Raw genomic sequence first — 23,568 nt, 5'->3', positions numbered from 1 at the left:
GTCCTTTTTTTGGTAAATATCGATTGCAACACTATGCCAAGAGCTCTACTCTATAGTCTATGGTCATTTTTTCAGTACGGCAACCCAGTTAAATATGAACGGTCGTGTCAGACGGATGTAACTGGGCGAGCTTTTTCGCGTAAACTAATTGATTTCTTCTAATTAAATTACTGTGAATCGTTGTGTTAGTAATGCAAGTGTGATGTGAGCCATGATAAATTATATTGTGCAAAGATTAACTATAGTGACTTCAAAATAGGGGGTGTAACAGTGGAACAAAAATGGCTTCGGGCGACACGGATCATATAGAAGTGATGGAATCCGGGATAAAAAAGTCGGAAATTGTAGCCCAGCCGTCGGGGTCGGAAGATGATGGTACATAATTTCTAAATCTAATAATACTCTGCTTAATCCTGATCGATCGCTCTCGTGAAGTGCAGTGCAGTTTAGTGTATCTAGGGAAGAATCCAGTGTCCTTATTTCGTATTGTATTTTGCTTTTCAGATCGAGACAGGGTGTCGTTGGCTGAAAAAATGGTGCCCTACGACGTGAGTATTGCATATATTTGGATCGTTACGTTTATTTTCATTCATAAATGAGTGAGAGAGATGTTGAGAGAAAGTGAGGCGGTGTAGCTAGTAATTTACATAATTAGGGCGATTTTTATTAATCGTCTATTAAATATGAGTTCAATGCCGAATTGTTTATTATAATATTCTTAATACTATCACAACAAAGATAACAATAAAATAAAAATAGATCCTTTTACCAAATACAGACAACATTAAATTACCATCACACTTTATACATATTCTGAAACTGTGTTTTATGTTAAAAATATAAAATTTGTTAAGTGTCATAGTTTACGTACTGAACCAATATATGCAGTAATTCTCAGAAGAGTGACACATGGTTGGATCTAATATCAGAAGTTATCCAAACATAACAAATTACTCATTACTTCATTGTTTTGTAGCTGCAAATTATAGAGAAAAAAAAAAATCAACATAGTACTTTTAGATCATTAACCTCTTGTCTGTGCATGGTTAGGATCCTGACCACATTTTAAGGCCATCTTTTTGTATGTTTTTGCTAATGATTTTTTTTGCTCTTGAACCCATGACTGTCCTACCCACATACAACTCACAACAACACAAACAGTTTTATCATTTTGATATAATTCTTTGCTGTTTATATAGTAATAAGATATTATTTAGTTGTCAAGTCATGTACAATGTAATCATAAACAGATACCTGAAATGGGCTCTAGACTAGAATTTTCTAAATGCCTTTGAAATCTTCCATTATGTATTCGTGTTACACTTTTGTTTTTAGAATAAAACACAAATGAAACACTGTTTAGGTATTGATATAGGTTTTTCATAAAGCCTAAGTTTCTACACCATGTTTTTTCTGGATTTCCATTAATTTCAGAGCTAAAATGAAGTTACTTTCTCAAAGACAGTGGTATTCTAATTAATTCAATTTCGGAGATAAATAATACTTTATTTTTATTTGTTAAGGTCCCTACGAATGTGTACCTACACTTGCCTTAGGGCCAGTTTACATATGGATTACTGTTTAGTACAAGTTTAAACATTTGCTGCTTAACTTAACATACATACTATCTAAAATAATCAATGTCCGAAATGTCATTGGTATGTCATAGTTTTCAATTGTTTGGTTGAGTTAAATAATAATGCCTATATTACAACAACGCTATAGGCAGCACTTAATTAACTTTCTTTAAAAAAAGTTATAAAAATTAACTATGCCATTCTCTTCTTCTTCTTCTTTAGCCCTTCTCTACCCTTTGGGTGTAGGCCTCCTTCATTTTATGCCACTCGTCACGCTACTATGCCATTAAGTTTCCTTAAATGTACGTAACCATATCCTGAATTTAACGGAATTCAATAAAAACATTGCATGGTATACAAAAATTCATGTTGTCAACCATAGTAGATAAAGCTTATATCTTATATTGTACGCAAATCTAACACTTAAAACATTCAAGATTTATTTAACATAAACTTGATAGTAGCATAATTAACTTAAATCACATTCATTGTTTTAGTGATTATAAAATAAATGGTTTTTTTTAATTGCATTGATTACTCAAGTATGATCAATTCAATTGATATACTTGATCAGTATTTTCACATTACAAAACTAGTTGGGATCTCTCTCTCTCTCTCTTTAGCCCTTCTCTAAACCTTCGGGTGTAGGCCTCCTTCATTTTTTGCCACTCGTCACGGTTCTGTGCAACCTGGAGCCACTTCTTACCCGCAGTCCTTTTGCTGTTGTCGTCCCAACGCATCTGGGGTCTACTTTGAGGGTATTCCTCCCCCCATGGTTGCCACTCCAGTTGGGCATAAATAATATTATAATTAATAGCCGGGTCCACAAAGAGCGAGCATACGCGCGAGGCAATTTCCTCACCTCACGCACAAAACGGGCAGTTTAGACGTGCCTCGGTCGAGGCGGCGCGCTCGGGCGAGGATTACGCGCGCGCTGCCTCGGCCGAGGCACGTCTACACTGGCCGTTTTGTGCATGGGGAAATTGCCTCGCACGTGCGTGCTCGCTCGCTCGCTCTGTGTGGAGCCGGCTAATGATTTTTAAAAAGCGTTTTTCAATAATAAGACGTCAAGATTATATACGTTTTTCTAACGCTAAAAAAACCGAACTACAACATGGAAAAACTGCATTTAAAATATCAGTAGAATCAGCATTTGATAATAAACTATACAAATGTGTAACTAACAATTTGTTGATAAGACTATTTTTACCTAATGGTAATGACTCTTTGCTTGCATACCTTTTTACATAAAAGGAGAAATGATGTTTTATAAATATTTTTCTACTGTATGATTAGTGAGGCACAACGGGTTATAAATAGTTTTTCTACTCATCAATGTGTTATGGTTGAATTAAGATTTCGTATACCAAACTAACTCCGTACTTTTCATGTAGAGGCTCCCAACTAACAATAACATTCATTTCGATACGCTGTAGTCAACTTTTTTTTTACCAATTACTTGTCGCCACACTCCTGTTGAAAAGACATAAACGGGCAACTATTACATGAGCATATTCATTCAACGCGCGTTTATGTCTTTTGTACTACATTTCTGTCTCCTGAGATCTGAGATGCTTAACAATTTTCATTAATTATTTAGGTTTTATAGTAAAAAAAAGTATTATTTTATATTACTTGTAGAAAAAGTATTTTATACAATAGTGATACAATCAAGCTTTTAAATCTCGTACCTTACTTAGGCAACTCAGCAAGCTTCGTTGTTTAAACACTGTACTCGACTGAAAAGCTCTCTATTATACCATGATTGTATAAAATACTAATTTAACTTCTCTCATTAACAAATAAACTATCAACTGTGTTCTATTTTAGCATACAGGGCCAGCCGACTTACTGCAGATTATCATTTCTGTCTTTTCTTTTGATTTTAAAAGTACTTTTAAGACATTCATTCTTCATAAAAACTAGGATTGATCACGGTTTCTCTCTAACCCTCATGTACGATTCCCACCGACCGGCTGGAGTCGGGCCGTGCCGGAGCGCATTTTCAATGTATTGTGCCTATACATTACGTATGTCAGAAGCGATGGAGTCCGTCTGTAGCCGTCCGCGTCCGCGAGGAGCCGGCCCATCGGCTTGCGGCCGTACAAACGTGAAATGCCCTCCCACTCGTTCGGTGGGAATTGTAGTTCAGAAGTATCAATCATTTTTGGACAGTATGCTTGAGAAAATGGTTCACCGTTGTCTAGGAAATTTGAATTTAATAGGGTTAATAGGTATATATATATATGCTTTTTACACCTATTCCAAAAACCTTGTGATCACAGAGAATTGAGTATAGAGATGTATTGTCAAAGTAATTTATTTAAATATCCAAAGGCCAAAGGTCACCATCTATTTGAGCATAATTTTTTCTTGAATTTTCGAGGCGCGTTTTTTCTTAGACTTTATTTATCTTGTATGGTTCTTTGTTTGAGATAGGTACCTTGATAAAATCTAGTCAACATGAGGATTGAAAATGCAATAGTACCTACCAACTATTTATTAGCACAATAGTGGGAAACTTCATACAATAGTTTAGAGATGGCTTATCTTTACACAATTCTCAAATCCTACATTGAATGTGATGACATCAGCAAATCCGTTAACAGCCATGGTCCATTCACTACATGCAAGCTGCTGAAAGAGATGCAGTGATTGGATGGAATGAGATGAGATAAAAATATTTATCACATACTTAGCATATTAAGCTTAATACACACATTCGGCGAGAGCGGGCGTGCGCGGGCCTGGGCGTGCGTGAGCGTGACCAAGCGGGTCCGCGGCGGGTCCTACGTAGTCTCGTAGTAGTTGTAATAAAATAAAATATAAGGTAAGGCGCAAGCCCGTTCACGCCGCTAAGGCCCGCGCACGATCGGTTCCGCGCCCTAAAATGGATCTAAATATAAGACAGACTACGTAGGACGTAGGACTCGCCGCCGCGGACCCGCTTGGTCATGCTTACGCTTGCGCACGTCCGCTCCAGCCGTGTGTGTGCATTAAGCTTTATGGTAATATAAAGTATTAAAATAGATTTATTTATTCTCAAAGATATGTTTGGTATAATTCGAATTTGACAGCCCATATTGGTAGATGGCCTAGTACGGCTAGTTTGACGTGCCATCTACTTCAGCCTACAAGTACAAACTCGGAGGTAACTTGTCGTAAACTTTCCATCTCTTCTACAATCAATTACTAAACTTGCCAAGTTAATCAAGTATCTAATATAAATATAATAAACTAGCGATCCGCCCTCGCACGGGTTACACATAGCCTTAACAAATTATACACCTAAACCTTCCTTAACAATCTCTCTGTTGATAGGTGAAAGTCGCATGAAAATCCGTTCAGTAGTTTTCGAGTTTATCGCGAACGTACATACCCACAGACATATCGGCGGAGTACTTTGTTTTATAAGGTGTAGTGATGAAGGCCCCATTAGATGTGGCTTAATTTACTTTAGACAGTCAAATACCTACTATCTTCAAGCTGCTTTAAACAGACTATTTAATTAATTTAGCTCACTGAGTGAAGTCTATAAAAGGCAGGTATCAGGTTATGGTAATGAGACTTACTGAATTTTTAATTTGCAGCATTGTGACTTAAATCAGAAATTAATTCGTTTAGTTGCTTTTGCTTTTAATGCTGTGAGTTAACCCTTTGACCATTTTTCAATCATAAAAATTACCATGCTGTGTTTCTCTTTTAAGTTATAAATTAGACTGTAGGAAGTAGAGAGAAGTAATAGAAAGTTGGTCAGAAGTTGTACTTATGGTAACTGACATTTAAAAACTCCGTAAGCGCGATGTAGGTTTCTACCAAATTGCGTTCTAGCTTCCTAACGCCATCTGTTAGATCATTGTGACACGACGTCGGCAGTGACAGAGACGCCAAGACTTACACGATTATGGATAGGTAGTTCTAGTTCTGCCCCATCCTGTTGTATATTTACGCCAGTCTTCCCTTTTTCAGACATAATTACGAATTATTGTCCACATGCGTGTCAATAGAATTACAATCATAGCCTTCTGATTTAAGGTTCAAATTAAATTGGACTTTCGAAAAATGTGACTCATCTTAAAATGTATCACCGAAACTTAACTAATTGGAATATTATGCAGTTTGTTTGCGAAAATCTTGTAGATTGTTGCGTTCTGGCTACATATGCTGTGAAAAATTTCGGCAATTTTCATATTTTTGTACAGGGATAGAAATTTTCTCATTCCAAAAATTCCTGTGGAATTTCCCGAGAATTTTTCCAACTTTTTGGATACTTTCCGTAACGTGCAAATCTGTAGTTAGGCAGCTGTTCTAGTACCAGTGATGAGCGAGTATTTTTCTCAAGGGAGAATAAACTCAGTCTAATGGTCAGAACGTTAGCCGCGTAACCTGAAGATGCCCGTTCGATTCCGGCCTCGGCCACCGGAGGGATTTGTCATTTTTCCTTTAAATGACATCTATTTCAGTTTAAACTTCCTTAGGCATATTGTATCCCACACTCATTGAGTCCCTTAGGCAGACACTGTCTGCCCTAATTTCAATGTCATTGAACTTGTGAGTCACTGCGTTTGCGCATATTAGTGTGCAGAGGGTCCACTGAAGAAAAGACGCCTTGACAGAAACACCGCGCCATTTGCTCTCATATAAACGGGCTTAATGCTAAGATTTTTGAAAGTAGCCTATTATTTTTGCATATGGAGAAATGAACGACTTTTATGTATTTAACTATGTATCTGCCTCTTACAGTAGTCTTAGTCTAGTACGTATTCACAACACAACTCTTATTGATTGTACTGTCGAACTATGTCGATTTGTATACGATTGTTTTGTATGAGAATGTTATAACATAATACAGGGTTTTCAAAGTTATAACCTTTTTTAAACTTCCCAGACGACTGCGAACCTCTTTTTCGAAACTATTTTTACGTCTTTGCGAGTTATTCGCGATTGTCAGCTTTTGCGAATAACTGTCAGGCCTATATCGTCCTTTAAGGCCTGTGCACACCGGGTGCGTGTGCGTAGACCTGCACGTGCTCGTTGTACTATACAGATCCTTATGAAAGACGGCACACCGCTTGCGTGACGTGTGCTTGCGCGGCTCAAACATTGCACACGCAGCCGGTGTGCTCTGATGGTAAGCAGTCTCCGCAGCCTGTGTACGCCTGCAATTCCGGAGGAGCTACATGCGCGTTGCCGACCCTAACACTCCGCACCCTTGTTGAGCTCTCAACTGAGCACACAACACTATGAGTAGGGTCTAGTGTTATTTGGCTGCGGTTTTCTGTAAGGAGGTACTTCCCCAGTTGGGCTCTGCTCTAGATCTGGAATGACATCCGCTGTGCTGTGCCCTACCACACAAAGCAAGATGACATTCACAATGCCCATACCTCCCTTTTGGACGTAGTTTAAAGAAATCACTGCAAGTTTACATAACCTCTTTTCTAACCTCACTAACCTTAGCAATTAAGTTCTCATGCTGACTAAGACTTTCCTGTCTAAAGTAAATAAAGATCTCCAGTAAATATGTGAAAGCTTTCCCGATATATATGGAGTGCAGCCTCTGATCTTGCTTTGTCCATAAAAGCATAAGTGGCGTGGTTTAATGATGTCATTGTGCACAGATTTGAATGTATCTTACGATTCAATATAAATCTCGTAAATGTATTTAGACGAGCCACATATGTTCTAACTACATCCTGTATGCTTTATCACAGTGCAATATAAATGAGACAAGATTTCTAAAACTGAAGTAAAGATTTAGTACAAAATTAAATTAGGCTCAAAGATCCTTGTTATTTTTCAAAAGTATTTCCACAATATGTGAAACTTTCATAACAATGCTGGGCCAAGGCTCGGAAACCGGTTAAATTTCCAAACCGTTATCTTGTACTTGACGCAAAACCTTTTAATTCAGATTTCGTTCGTAAAACTGTTATTTTTAAACCGGTTTTTAAGAGAACTTTTCCATAAAGTTCTTGTCAGATGAACCGGTTTAGAACAATAAAAACCGGTTTCTTCCTATGAGAGTCTTTGTTTATGCGGCACACCACCAGGCCGGACGGCCGTCTTGTCGCTCGTCGAATAAACCGGTTTATTTGGGTTACAATAAAGTTCTTTACAGCCCTAAAATCTGTATAAGAAAAAAAAATACAAAAAGATAATGTTTTCTGTTGTAATTTTTGCCATCTAATATCCAATGAGCGGAATTCTTCATAGCAAAAATCAAACTGTCAGAGGGATTGACCTAACTGTTTTATCGACTTATCGATGTTACGGAATAATATCGCATTAGGTATCCATAATCAACTTAAAAGATTATTCTGTAACATTTGACCTCTTTGATAAGCAACTTGCATCTCCGTATTAAAGTAAATCATGTCAGCGTCACATATGTCATTTATGTCACTTGAGTTTTCATGAGTGATCTCCGTGCCGTGTTACTAAAATGGTTAATCCTAAAAGAAAACAATAAAAAAATGGATACAGAAAGATTCTTATTTCAGTTTCAAAGAAGATTCTTCCACAATATATTGCTCTAAGATGTTACGTTCATTTACATCATAAAAGTATTTTCTGTTTTATTCTTTACTATTATACCAAAATACAGTGGCGGTCAGCTAATTAGGGACACCGTTAATTTGTTTGTATGTATATCCAAAAGCCTGATTTCATTACTTTAACTTTGTTTCGTTAAGTGACAAATATTTATCGATAAGTCGATAAAACAGTTAGGTCAATCCCTCTGACAGTTTGATTTTTGCTATGAAGAATTCCGCTCATTGCTAATATCTAAGTGTGCTCTATAAAGGGTACAAAAGTAAAGTCGGCGATAAAACCTTATACCATTTGTTTCAACAATAAACTTATTTTCTCTCTCATTAGCATATTTACGGCCGGCGATCACAACAATACTCTATTCTAGATCATAATAATGGCGCTAGAAATATCTATTGTGTCAGAGTTCGGCGACCTAACAAAAGTAGACTTTTAGGCGTGGGTACAGCAATTAGGTAGGTCGGGGTCAATGGATCAGCGACACGGCTGTTGTAATTACTGTAACTATTAACGTATTAATAATACCAAATACTTGCTAACACTTTGTATAGCCGTTAAACTGTCAAAGTCCGGGGGGTTGGGAGCGCCAAGATCAATCGTACCACGTATGAACGCCGAATGGAAAAGCAAAATGTATCGGAATGATAGAAGCTGCGAAAAGGCTAGACCTGCAGTCCTCTCCCGCTTAGGACTGCCCTACTGTCATTCCTTATTTCACCCTCTTATACACCGGCCCATTGACATATACCTAAGAACGGGCCTTACGGGCAATAAGAATGGGGCCAGTACAGCGTACACGCACACGTATTCGAGCCAATCGTGCAGTCTAACGCCGCAACGCGATTGGTTGATGAGATCGCATCACGCGCGCGATTAGTCGCAACTAGTTGCGTTAGACTACACGATTGGCTCGAATTCGTCAGTGACAACGCTGAACAAGCACCATTCTTAGTGCCCGTAAGGCCCGTTCTGAGATATATTACATGTCAATGCCCCGGCCACATACTCGACGAGTGCCATGGAAAGTAGGCAGAGACACGTGGTCTCGTTAGTGTCTGTGAACCTAGCATATCAAGTGCTAGCATCTCAAGTTTTCTTGAGAGTTCTAGTAGCATCCCTAATAGTTCTATAGTTCTAGGTAGTTTTTTTTAATAGTTCTACTTATTTACGCGAAAAAAATGAAAATTGAAAATGAGATGCTAACTTCCCATTTTGACACACTAGCATCCCAGCCGTTATCCACTCTACAGCCTCAAAATAGCATTTAAATGGAAGCTAGTAACATTTCCAGGCGATCTATAATGAGTTCTAGTCAAAACTGTAAAAAAAATTTTTTTCATATAAGTATGGGATACGAATATCAAAAAAAATTGTAGGTTTCTTCTAACTAAAACTAAGTTCGAGCTGAAATCCAAGGTTTGACAGCCAGCATCTCAGGAGTTCTGGATAGCCAGTTCCCTAGTGCATTAGAATACATACAGTTCTATCTTCTAAACGAAATTTGACAGAGTTTTGATAGAAATTGTCCGAAAATAGTCTTGAAATCCAGTAAATGCTAAGCTCTGAGCATCGCATCCCAGCCGATGCAGATCTGATACCCAGCACCTCAGCAGTTCTAGCTAGCCCGCTCCCTAGTGCAGTAGAAAACACACAGTTTTATCTTCTAGAATGAAAATTGAAAAAGTTCCGAAGGATTTTTGTTCGAAATAGTCTAAAAATCGAGTAAATGTTAAGTTTTGAGCTAGCATCCCAGCGAAAGCTGGTCTGATACATAGCTTCTCAGGAGTTCTAGATAGACAGCTTCCTAGTGCACTAGAATATACAGAGTTTTATCTTCTAGAACGAAATTTCACCGTTTTTTGACAGACTTAGTCCGATACTACTCTGAAATTCGTGAAATTGCTAAGTTCTGGGCTTAGCATCCCAGCGAATGCAAGTCTAATACCCAGGATCTCAGCAGTTTTGGATAGCTAGCTCCCCAGTTCTTTAGCATCCACACAGTTCTATCTTCTAGAACGAAATTTAGCAGAGTTTTGATAGACTATGTCCGAAAATAGTATCGATATCGAGATATTGCAAAGTTCTGAGCTTAGCATCCCAGCCAATGCAGGTCTGGTACCCGGCATCTCAGCAGTTCTGGATAGCCAACTCCCTATTGAACTAAAATACACACAGTTCTATCTTCTACAACTAAGTTTGGCAGAGTTTTGAAAGACTATGTCCGATAATGGTATCGAAATCGATGTAATGCTAAGTTCTGAGCTTAGCATCCCAACGAAAGCTGGTCTGATACCTAGCATCTCAGAAGTTCTAGATAGACAGCTTCCTAGTGCACTAGAATACACAGAGTTTTATCTTCTAGAACGAAATTTGGCAGAGTTTTGATGGATTATGTCCGAAAATAGTATCGATATCGAGATATTGCAAAGTTTTGAGCTTAGCATCCCAGCCAATGCAGGTCTGGTACCCGGCATCTCAGGAGTTCTGGATAGCCAGCTCCTTAGTGAACCAAAATACACACAGTTCTATCTTCTAGAACTAATTTTGGCAGAGTTTTAATAGATTATGTCCGAAAATAGTATCGATATCGAGATATTGCTAAGTTCTGAGCTTAGCATCCCAGCGAAAGCTGGTCTGATACCTAGCATCTCGGGAGTTCTAAATAGCCAGCTTCCTAGTGCACTAGAATACACACAGTTTTATCTTCTAGAACGAAATTTCATCGTGTTTTGACAGACTTAGTCCGATACTACTCTGAAATTCGTGAAATTGCTAAGTTCTGGGCTTAGCATCCCAGAGAATGCATATCTGATACCCAGGATCTCAGCAGTTCTAGATAGCCAGCTCTTTAGTACATTACTATCCACACAGTTCTGTCTTCTAGAACGAAATTTGGCAGTTTTGATAGACTATGTCCGAAAATAGTATCGATAAAGAGATATTGGAAAGTTCTGAGCTAAGCAACCCAGCCAATGCAGGTCTGGTACGCGGCATCTCAGCAGTTCTGGAAAGCCAACTCCCTAGTGAACTAAAATACACACAGTTCTATCTTCTAGAACTAACTTTGGCAGAGTTTTGAAAGACTATGTCCGATAATGGTATCGAAATCTATGTAATGCTAAGTTCTGAACTTAGCATCCCAGCGAAAGCTGGTCTGATACCTAGCTTCTCAATAGTTCTAGATAGCCAGCTTCCTAGTGCACTTGAATACACACAGTTCTATCTTCTAGAACGAAATTTCACCGTGTTTTGACAGACATAGTCCGATACTACTCTGAAATTCGTGAAATTGCTATGTTCTGGGCTTAGCATCCCAGCGAATGCAAGTCAAATACCCAGGACCTCAGCAGTTCTAGATAGTCAACTCCCTAGTACATTAGCATCCACATAGTTCTGTCTTCTAGAACGAAATTTGGCAGAGTTTTGATAGACTATGTCCGAAAATAGTATCGATATCAAGATATTGCAAAGTTCTGAGCTTAGCATCCCAGTCAATGCAGGTCTGGTACCTGGCATCTCAGCATTTCTGGATAGCCAGCTCCCTAGTGAACTAAAATACACACAGTTTTATCTTCTAGAACTAAATTTGGCCTAGTTTTGGAAGATTGTCCGATATAGGTATCGAAATCGAGGTAATACTAAGTTCGGAGCTTAGCATCCCAGTGAAAGCTACTCTGATACCTAGCATCTCGGGAGTTCTATATAGCCAGTTTCCTAATGCACTAGAATACACACAGTTTTATCCTCTAGAACAAAATTTCACCGTGTTTTGACAGACTTAGTCCGAAATTACTCGGAAAATAATGAAATTGCTTAGTTTTTGAGCTAGCATCCCAGCCAGTGCTGGTCTGATACCCAGCATCTCAGAAGTTCTAGATAGCCAGCTTTCTAGTGAACTAAAACACACACAGTTCTATCTTCTAGAACTAAATTTGGTAGAGTTTTGTAAGACTATGTCCGAAAATTGTATCGATATCGAGATATTGCAAAGTTCTGAGCTTAGCATCCCAGCCAATTCAGGTCTGGTACCCGGCATCTCAGCAGTTCTGGATAGCCAGCTCCCTAGTGAACTAAAATACACACAGTTCTATCTTCTAGAACTAAATTTGGTAGAGTTTTGAAAGACTATGTCTGAAAATGGTATAGAAATGGAGGTAATGCTAAGTTCTGAGCTTAGCATCCCAGCGAAAGCTGGTCTGATACCTAGCTTCTCAATAGTTCTAGATAGCCAGCTTCCTAGTGCACTAGAATGCATACAGTTTTATCTTCTAGAACGAAATTTCACCGTGTTTTGACAGACTTAGTCCGATACTACTCTGAAATTCGTGAAATTGCTAAGTTCTGGGCTTAGCATCCCAGCGAATGCAAGTCTAATACACAGGACCTCAGCAGTTCTAGATAGTCAACTCCCTAGTTCATTAGCATCCACACAGTTCTGTCTTCTAGAACGAAATTTGGCAGAGTTTTGATAGACTATGTCCGAAAATGGTATAGAAATCGAGGTAATGCTAAGTTCTGAGCTTAGCATCCCAGCGAATGCAAGTCTAATACCCAAAATCTCAGCAGTTCTAGATAGATAGCTCCCTAGTTCATTACTATCCACACAGTTCTGTCTTCTAGAACGTAATTTGGCAGAGTTTTGATAGACTATCTCCGAAAATAGTATCGATATCGAGATATTGCAAAGTTCTGAGCTTAGCATCCCAGCCAATGCAGGTCTGGTAGCCGGCATCTCAGCAGTTCTGGATAGCCAGCTCCATAGTGAACTAAAATACACACAGTTCTTTCTTCTAGAACGTAATTTGGCAGAGTTTTGATAGACTATCTCCGAAAATAGTATCGATATCGAGATATTGCAAAGTTCTGAGCTTAGCATCCCAGTCAATACAGGTCTGGTACCTGGCATCTCAGCATTTCTGGATAGCCAGCTCCCTAGTGAACTAAAATACACACAGTTTTATCTTCTAGAACTAAATTTGGCCTAGTTTTCGAAGATTGTCCGATATAGGTATCGAAATCGAGGTAATACTAATGTAGGTACATATACACATTTCACATTTACACTTACATATTTTCCTATACCTATATTATATTTATACATTTCCTAAACTTATATACACACCTACGTCAATATCGATAAACCGTATCGACTATCGATACTATCGACCTCACCTCCGCCCTAGAGAAAACTGGTCTTGTAGCTAGGCCCGGCGTTCGCGCAGCAGAGGTCAGTTGACAGTCATTGCCATGATACGACGCGGAACGCATGTCTCTTTTGCTGCGACCTTAATGTTTTGCTTTTCGCTTCCCGCTTGTTTACGTTACCTATTTCTATCTTCTGAACTGTTCTACTTCTACCTTAAAACTGTGCCTGTGTGTTCTACCCTTCTGTGCCTTCTGTATTGCTTGTGTATGGATTTTCCGTGTACTTTAATGAAGTATACCACTTGAACTGTAAGTCTGCATTATTATTTACGAGATCCCAGTGGATAGTACATAACCCTGACCATACAACCATACTGGTGACCCCGACGTGACCCCAAATATGAGCCAAGATAGGGAATTTAAAGATGCACTCGGTACGAGTGAGGCATCCGGAAATAGTGCGGGGACAGGGTCGACAGAGTTGATAGAATCGACAAACGTTTTTAAGGTTGGAGTGAAAGTGCCACCGTTCTGGGCAGAAGAACCGGAGATATGGTTCGCCCAAGTAGAGGGTCAATTTCAAAATTCTGGTATCACCAGTGACGTCACAAAATTCAATTATGTGATTTCCCACCTCGACAACCAGTATGCTCGCGAGGTGAAGGACCTTATTATCAACCCTCCCGCGTCACAGAGATACGACAAGCTTAAAACCGAGCTGATCAAGAGACTGGGCATTTCCAATGAGAGGAAGACCAAACAGTTGCTGATGCATGAGGAGCTCGGTGACCGCAAACCTTCGCATTTCTTCCGGCACCTGAAGGACCTGGCAGGACCTGCAGTACCAGATGATTTTATCAGGTCTATTTGGATGACCCGCCTTCCTCACGGTGTGCAGATGGTGCTCGCGGGCCAGCCATCTTCGGCTTCGCATGAAGACGTCTGCGACCTAGCTGATCGTGTCAACGACTTGGCCAGTTCTTCTCCGAAAGTAGCCGCTGTGGGTAGCGGAGCTGCGAGTTCAGTTCCCAGCGATATTGCCAGAGAAATCGCAGAGCTAAGGAAACAGTTCCAGCAGTTCCAGGCATCCGCATTGGGCAGGAGTAGCAGATCCAGGGCGCGCGCACCTCCAGGCAAGCGTAACGCATCCAGGCAACGATCCCAGTCGAACTATCGCAAATATCCTCTCTGCTGGTACCACGGGAAGTTTGGAGACCAGGCCAGCAAGTGCGTTCGACCATGCGACTTCAAGCCGGCGGAAAACGAAAGGGGCAGTCGATAATGGCGACTGACGATTGCCCATCGACATCTACTGGTCGCCTGTTCGTCACCGACCGCACTTCAAAGACGCAGTTTTTAGTCGATACTGGAAGCGACCTCTGCGTCTATCCACGGTCGGCGCTGTGTGATCGTCGTTCTAGGACTGGGTATAATCTGAGCGCTGCAAATGGTTCTAATATTGCTACCTACGGCTATTTAACTTTAGATTTAGATTTTGGCTTGCGCAGATCTTTTGTATGGCGTTTTGTAGTGGCTGATGTTACCAAGCCAATCATTGGTGTAGATTTTCTTAATCATTATAATCTGCTAGTAGATTGTCCCAATAAGCGCTTAACTGACATGTTAACTTTAATAGCTGCCATCGGCACCACAGCCAATTGTAAAGACGTATTTTCCGTTAAAGTCGTAACTGGCGAGTCCCGGTATCACAAAATTCTTGACGAATTTCCCGAAATTACTCGACCAGCTGGCAAACAAAACACTAACATACCCCATAACACAGTCCACCATATACGCACGACACCAGGTCCCCCAGTTTCCTTACCACCCCGTCGTTTAGCTCCTGACAAGCTGAAAATCGCCCAGGAAGAGTTCCGGATTATGCTGGCTTGTGGTACAGCCAGGCCGTCGGAGAGCTCTTGGTCGTCACCCCTCCACCTGGCCCCGAAGAAGGGCAACGGATGGCGGCCCTGCGGAGACTATCGCAGCCTAAATGCTCGCACCGTCCCTGACAGGTACCCGATTAAGCACATCCATGATTTTTCGTATGATATAGCTGGTTGTAAAATCTTTAGTACACTAGACTTGGAAAAAGCTTACAATCAGATACCTGTCAGTCCCGACGATATCGCGAAAACCGCCATCACGACCCCCTTCGGGTTATTCGAGTTCCCGTTTATGACGTTTGGTCTACGCAATGCGGGTCAAACGTTTCAACGGTTCGTCGACGAGCTTACCAGGGGCCTCGATTTTGTATACGCTTACCTAGACGACTTCCTAATATATTCTAGGAGCGAGGCAGAGCACGAGGAACATCTGCGCGTAATCTTTGCTAGGCTGAAGCATTACGGCATGCTGGTAAATACCTCAAAGTGCGTCTTAGGAGCTCAAGAGGTAACATTTCTAGGGTACCTGATTTCAGCCACCGGATGTAAACCCCTCGAGTCGAAGGTTCAGGCAGTCATGGACTTCCCACCACCAACTAACATCAAGCAGCTACGGGCCTTCTTGGGCATGATCAACTTTTATAGGAGGTTTCTTCCTCGAGCAGCCGAGATACAAGCCCCGCTGCACGCACTGCTGACAGGTTCTGTGAAGGGATCGCAAGCAGTCAACCTTACTGGAGATACGTTGAAAGCATTTCAAGCCTGTAAGGAGAGCTTGTCGAATGCAGCGATGCTGGCGCACCCTGATTGCACTGCAAATCTAGCGGTGGTCACGGATGCTTCCGACAAGGCTCTTGGTGCGGTACTACAACAATTTAAAAATGGCGCTTGGGAACCGCTAGCCTTCTTTTCCAGAAAGCTCAGCCCCTCTCAGGCCAAATACTCGCCCTACGACAGAGAGCTATTGGCCATATACGAGGCGGTAAAATATTTCAGGCACATGCTCGAGGCTCGTCACTTCACTGTGTACACTGACCACAAGCCAATCAGTTTCGCCTTCCATGAAAGGAAGAGTAACTGTTCGCCTAGGCAGTATAGACACCTTGACTTCATATCTCAATTCACGACAGACATCCGCCACATAAGTGGCAAAGACAACGTAGTCGCGGATGCGTTGTCGCGAATTGAGGAACTAGAAGCACCTGTAAGCCTCGAGACAATAGCCCAACACCAAGCCTCCGACCCCGAACTTCAACAGCTCCTGAGCAGTGGTTCATCACTGCATCTGCAGAAACTTTATGTTCCTGGAAGCCAATCCCCTTTGTACTGCGACGTCGGTACACTGGCTACCAGGCCTTACGTACCTAAGTTTCTACGGAAGAAGGTCTTTGATAGCCTCCATTCCCTAAGCCATCCTGGTTGTAGCGCTTCGGCGAAGCTAGTTTCCGAGCGTTTTGTCTGGCCAGGTGTTAAAAAAGATTGCAGGGAGTGGGCGCGTTCCTGCTTGCCGTGCCAGCGAGCTAAAGTCACCCGTCATGTGACTTCCTCGCTGGGCACTTTTAACTTACCGCGCGCCCGCTTCAAACAGATCCATATAGACCTGGTCGGGCCTCTCCCGCTTTCCCAGGGCTATCGGTATTGCCTCACAGCAGTAGACCGGTTTACTCGCTGGCCAGAGGCAGTGCCGATAGAAGATATCACGGCAGAAACCGTTGCAAAAGCACTGCTGTCCTCCTGGATTGCTCGGTTCGGCTGTCCTACAAGCATTACAACTGACCGTGGCCGTCAATTTGAATCGGCCCTATTTCAATGCTTAGCTAGGATGGCCGGATTCGAGCATAAAAGGACGACAGCATACCATGCTGCTTGCAACGGTATGGTGGAACGGTTCCACCGTCAGCTGAAAGCGGCTATCGTCTGTCATGCAAATGACAGATGGACTGAGTCGTTGCCGTGGGTCCTGTTGGGAATACGTACATCCTTCAAAGAAGACCTGCAAGGATCTTCGGCTGAACTGGTTTATGGAGAGCCATTGAGACTCCCCGGTGAGTTCTGGGAGCCGAGCGCTGGTACAACTTCGGATATATCCGACTTTTCCGCCAGACTCAAAGGCTACATGGAGAAGCTACGACCTGTTCCTGCTTCACGACATTGTAAGCCCAAGGTATTTGTACACAAGGAACTGGAAACCTGTAGTCATGTCTTCCTTCGCGATGACACTATTAGAGGTTCCCTCACTCCAGCTTACTCCGGCCCACATAAAGTACTCGTCAGAGAAGACAAAATTTTTAAAATTCTTCTCAATAACAAGGAAGTGACAGTGTCCATTGACCGGCTCAAGCCAGCTTTTATGCTTGACAATGTCAAGGACACTACCGCTCCTGTGACAGAATCACCTCAGGTACCTGAAACTAAAAGAACTCGTTCAGGCCGTACAATACAATTTCCTGATTATTATCGTCCCTGAGGGACTCTGGTGGGGGGTGGTGTAGGTACATATACACATTTCACATTTACACTTACATATTTTCCTATACCTATATTATATTTATACATTTCCTAAACTTATATACACACCTACGTCAATATCGATAAACCGTATCGACTATCGATACTATCGACCTCACCTCCGCCCTAGAGAAAACTGGTCTTGTAGCTAGGCCCGGCGTTCGCGCAGCAGAGGTCAGTTGACAGTCATTGCCATGATACGACGCGGAACGCATGTCTCTTTTGCTGCGACCTTAATGTTTTGCTTTTCGCTTCCCGCTTGTTTACGTTACCTATTTCTATCTTCTGAACTGTTCTACTTCTACCTTAAAACTGTGCCTGTGTGTTCTACCCTTCTGTGCCTTCTGTATTGCTTGTGTATGGATTTTCCGTGTACTTTAATGAAGTATACCACTTGAACTGTAAGTCTGCATTATTATTTACGAGATCCCAGTGGATAGTACATAACCCTGACCATACAACCATACTAAGTTCGGAGCTTAGCATCCCAGTGAAAGCTAGTCTGATACCTAGCATCTCGGGAGTTCTATATAGCCAGTTTCCTAATGCACTAGAATACACACAGTTTTATCCTCTAGAACAAAATTTCACCGTGTTTTGACAGACTTAGTCCGAAATTACTCGGAAAATAATGAAATTGCTTAGTTTTTGAGCTAGCATCCCAGCCAGTGCTGGTCTGATACCCAGCATCTCAGCAGTTCTAGATAGCCAGCTTTCTAGTGAACTAAAATACACACAGTTCTATCTTCTAGAACTAAATTTGGTAGAGTTTTGTAAGACTATGTCCGAAAATTGTATCGATATCGAGATATTGCAAAGTTCTGAGCTTAGCATCCCAGCCAATTCAGGTCTGGTACCCGGCATCTCAGCAGTTCTGGATAGCCAGCTCCCTAGTGAACTAAAATACACACAGTTCTATCTTCTAGAACTAAATTTGGTAGAGTTTTGAAAGACTATGTCTGAAAATGGTATAGAAATCGAGGTAATGCTAAGTTCTGAGCTTAGCATCCCAGCGAAAGCTGGTCTGATACCTAGCTTCTCAATAGTTCTAGATAGCCAGCTTCTTAGTGCACTAGAATGCATACAGTTTTATCTTCTAGAACGAAATTTCACCGTGTTTTGACAGACTTAGTCCGATACTACTCTGAAATTCGTGAAATTGCTAAGTTCTGGGCTTAGCATCCCAGCGAATGCAAGTCTAATACACAGGACCTCAGCAGTTCTAGATAGTCAACTCCCTAGTTCATTAGCATCCACACAGTTCTGTCTTCTAGAACGAAATTTGGCAGAGTTTTGATAGACTATGTCCGAAAATGGTATAGAAATCGAGGTAATGCTAAGTTCTGAGCTTAGCATCCCAGCGAATGCAAGTCTAATACCCAAAATCTCAGCAGTTCTAGATAGATAGCTCCCTAGTTCATTACTATCCACACAGTCCTGTCTTCTAGAACGTAATTTGGCAGAGTTTTGATAGACTATCTCCGAAAATAGTATCGATATCGAGATATTGCAAAGTTCTGAGCTTAGCATCCCAGCCAATGCAGGTCTGGTAGCCGGCATCTCAGCAGTTCTGGATAGCCAGCTCCATAGTGAACTAAAATACACACAGTTCTTTCTTCTAGAACGTAATTTGGCAGAGTTTTGATAGACTATCTCCGAAAATAGTATCGATATCGAGATATTGCAAAGTTCTGAGCTTAGCATCCCAGCCAATGCAGGTCTGGTAGCCGGCATCTCAGCAGTTCTAGATAGCCAGCTCCCTAGTGAATTAAAATACACACAGTTCTGTCTTCTAGAACGAAATTTGGCTGAGTTTTGATAGACTATGTCCGAAAATAGTAACGATATCGAGATATTGCATAGTTCTGAGCTTAGCATCCCAGCCAATGCACGTCTGGTACCCGGCATCTCAGCAGTACTGGATAGCCAGCTCCCTAGTGAACTAAAATACACACAGTTCTATCTTCTAGAACTAAATTTTGCCGAGTTTTGGAAGGCTATATCTGAAAATGGTATAGAAAACGAGGTAATGCTAAGTTCTGAGCTTAGCATCCCAGCGAAAGCTGGTCTGATACCTATCATCTCAAAAGTTCTAGATAGCCAGCTTCCTAAAGCACTTGAATACACACAGTTCTATCTTCTAGAACGAAATTTGGCACAGTTTCGATAGACTATGTCCGAAAATAGTATCGATATCGAGGTAATACTAAGTTCTGAGCTTAGCATCCCAGCCAATGCAGGTCTGGTACCCGGCATCTCAGCAGTTCTGGATAGCCAGCTCCCTAGTGAACTAAAATACACACAGTTCTATATTGTAGAACTAAATTTAGCCGAGTTTTGGAGGACTGTCCGATATAGGTATCGAAATCGAGGTAATACTAAGTTCGGAGCTTAGCATGCCAGTGAAAGCTAGTCTGATACCTAGCATATCAGGAGTTCTGTATAGCCAGCTTCCTTTTGCACTAGAATACACACAGTTTTATCTTCTAGAACAAAATTTCACTGTGTTTTGACAGACTTAGTCCGAAATTACTCGGAAAATAATGAAATTGCTTAGTTTTTGAGCAAGCATCCCAGCCAGTGCTGGTCTGATACCCAGCATCCCAGCAGTTCTAGATAGCCAGCTTCCTATTGAACTAAAATACACAGTTCTATCTTCTAGAACTAAATTTGGTAGAGTTTTGTAAGAATATGTCCGAAAATTGTATCGATATCGAGATATTGCAAAGTTCTGAGCTTAGCATCCCAGCCAATGCAGGTCTGGTACCCGGCATCTCAGCAGTTCTGGATAGCCAGCTCCCTAGTGAACTAAAATACACACAGTTCTATCTTCTAGAACTAAATTTGGTAGAGTTTTGAAAGACTATGTCTGAAAATGGTATAGAAATCGAAGTACTGCTAAGTTCTAAGCTTAGCTTCCCAGCGAAAGCTAGTCTGATACCTAGCATCTCAAGAGTTCTAGATAGCCAGCTTCCTAGTTCACTAGAATACATAGAGTTCTATCTTCTAGAACGAAATTTCACCGTTTTTTTGACAGACTTAGTCCAATACTACTCTGAAATTCGTAAAATTGCTAAGTTCTGGGCTTAGCATCCCAGCGAATGCAAATCTAATACCTAGGATCTCAGCAGTTCTAGATAGCCAGCTCCCTAGTTCACTAGAATCCACACAGTTCTGTCTTCTAGAACGAAATATGGCAAAGTTTTGATAGACTATGTCCGAAAATAATATCGATATCGAGATATTGCTAAGTTATGAGCTTAGCATCCCAGCCAATGCAGGTCTGATACCTGGCATCTCAGCAGTTCTGGAAAGCTAGCACTCTAGTTAACTAAAGTACACATAGTTCTGTCTTCTTGAACGAAATTTTATATAGTTCTGATTGACTATGTCCGAAACTACACTGAAAATCCAGTGAATGCTAAGTTTGGAGCTAGCATCCCGGCCAATGTAAGTTTGATACTCAATATCTTAGCAGTTCTGGATAGCCAGCTCCCTAGTGAACTAAAATACACACATTTCTATCTTCTAGAACTAAATTGGGCAGAGTTTTGAAAGACAATGTCCATTAATGGTATCGAAATCGAGGTAATGCTAAGTTCTGGCCTTAGCATCCCAGCGAATGCAAGTCTAATACCCAGGATCTCAGCAGTTCTAGATAGCCAGCTTCCTTGTGTATTAGAACACACACAGTTTTATCTTCTAGAACGAAATTTGACCGAGTTTTGATAGACTACGTCTGAAACAACTCGGAAAATCGTGAAATTGCTATGTTCTGGGCTTAGCATCCCAGCCAATGCAGGTCTGATACCCGGCACCTTAGCAGTACTGTATAGCCAGCTCCCTAGTACATTAGCATCCTCACAGTTCTATCTTCTAGAACTAAATTTGGCAGAGTTTTGATAGACTATGTCCGAAAATAGTATCGATATCGAGATTTTGCAAACTTCAGAGCTTAGCATCCCAGCCAATGCAGGTCTGAAACCTGGCATCTCAGCAGTTTAGAAAAGTTAAAGGCACAACTATTCTGCCATTCAGTACCATTCAATATTCGCTCATTCAATATAATTGTGCAATATAAGCTGTATTTGCACGAATGAAATCCTTAAAAAAATATAAAAGTTATATATAGTCTTTGATTTTATCAAGCAGTATTCACACGATCATACACGTCGGTTTTACACGACTCTATCCTATATCTTGAAATGTTGCTGACCGGGTCGTGTAGACGCGGCCCGCAGCTATATTAATTGGCTGTATGCGTTTTTCTTAGTGGATACATGTTTTTAAAAAGTAAAAAACAATACAGTAATAACTATCCCGTCGGCTAAAACACAACAATAATGGTTTGAATTTTTTTAATTTGTGTTTGACTATAACGAAGAACTTCTTGTACTATTTTTGCTACAATAAGGTGAACATTTCCGAGTATATTGGAGAAAACAAATTTACGTTTTTAAAACCTGTATCTTGGTCTATAAAATTTTACATAAAAAACTGCATACGAAACTTTTATTTATGTATAAGCAGAATAAATATAATCTTCGATATAAACATAGTTTAAATTTACACTTTCATAGAACAAATTATACGGAAAACGAAATATGTTAAACGAAGGTGCAAAATTGTGCAACAAACTAACGCCGGGTATTAAAAATAGTCTTTCGTTCTAATTATTCAAAAATAAACTTAAACGATATATTATTAAAAGTGAAAACATTTCGTTTAAATAGTTAAATATAACAATTGCAAATATGTAAAAACAAAATCAGCCCATTAGCTTGAACGAATGTTTTCAAATACAAACCCGCTATACCATGTTAACTAACATAAAAAAAAAATTAACTGCCCTTAAAATACTTTTACATTCGAACCATGATATATTTCGATCTAAATCTATTAATTCTTAAATACTGCACTCGCATACTAAGACGCCGTTTTCGAATTTAGTCACAAAAAAGTCAAATCGATAGATTTAGCGTATGAAATTGTACACCTTTTGTTAATTATTATAAATAATAAGTACTAGTTTCTATTAGCACGTCTTGTTATCTTTCATTATAACAATTTTGAAAACAGAGTCACTTAATTAGTAATGATTATTTTTTTGATGGACGTTTAGGTCAACGTGCGTAAAGCAGTGCAGAAGCGCAGCTTATTTGTAAATTTCGTAAAGTTTGCACTGCTAAAAATGGTATTTTTGCATTACACATATCCTGTACTTTAACTTTAATAAACTACATTTTTGTTATTATAAATTTGAAGCAGTGTAAATGAAAGTTGACGAAATCAATTTTTTCCAGAAATTACTTCATAACAAGTGACAATTTCTCTGAAAATCGACTTAATTTCAACGTACTTTTGATACTTAAACAATCCACAACATTTGCTGCAACTGTCCATATACATCATTTTGTATAATATACTACCATATTTTTTGATGAATTTTTAAAACTGTCCCTTTTCGTTACATATTACACAACAAGCGACCTCATTATTAAAAGGCTAGATGATAAAACGTGCTAATAGTAACCAATACGTGTGTTTTAGATATTACGTAACAAAATGTGTACATTTTCAACAACTAAATCTATCAATTTTTCATTTTTGCTCTAAAATCGTTACCGGGCTCTTAATTAATTAATATTGTAGTTTTTTCATTGCACGGCCGCGGGTGCGCTACGAATACCGACCTTAAGTACTACTATTCAAATAAGTAACTATTCGAATTTAAGTACTCGTGTTTCCTTGGGATGCCAAAACATACACACCAAGTTATTGTATGGCATTAAGGAAAATTTAAATTCTCATATTAAGTGAATAATGTATATTCTTATGAGAATAAATGTCTTAAACCACAAAATTATGAAATTAGCATCCCAGCCAAAGCAGGTCTGATA

At 40.3% G+C, this 23,568-nt stretch overlaps 1 protein-coding gene across 12 annotated transcripts in view; it reads left to right on the top strand.

Moving 5' to 3' along the window:
• The first annotated feature begins 80 nt into the window (after window positions 1-80).
• The window catches only part of LOC133531992 (phosphatidylinositol 4-phosphate 5-kinase type-1 alpha), a 126,068-nt gene continuing 102,580 nt past the window's right edge, over window positions 81-23,568 (top strand). For 4 of the 12 annotated variants that reach the window (XM_061870459.1, XM_061870460.1, XM_061870457.1 and 1 more), the window contains exons 1-2: window positions 85-375; window positions 505-548. In XM_061870459.1, coding sequence (XP_061726443.1) covers window positions 282-375; window positions 505-548 — 138 coding nt within the window. In that variant the 5' untranslated portion in view covers window positions 85-281. Of the gene's footprint in view, window positions 376-504; window positions 549-23,568 lie in introns of all 12 variants that reach the window. The other 8 variants (XM_061870454.1, XM_061870452.1, XM_061870451.1 and 5 more) reach the window with 6 other exon arrangements.

The sequence above is a fragment of the Cydia pomonella genome, chromosome 26, assembly GCF_033807575.1.
Source record: "Cydia pomonella isolate Wapato2018A chromosome 26, ilCydPomo1, whole genome shotgun sequence".
Taxonomy (NCBI): domain Eukaryota; kingdom Metazoa; phylum Arthropoda; class Insecta; order Lepidoptera; family Tortricidae; genus Cydia; species Cydia pomonella.
Note: the sequence above shows the minus strand (reverse complement) of the source record. Positions and strands in the feature narration are given on the sequence as shown.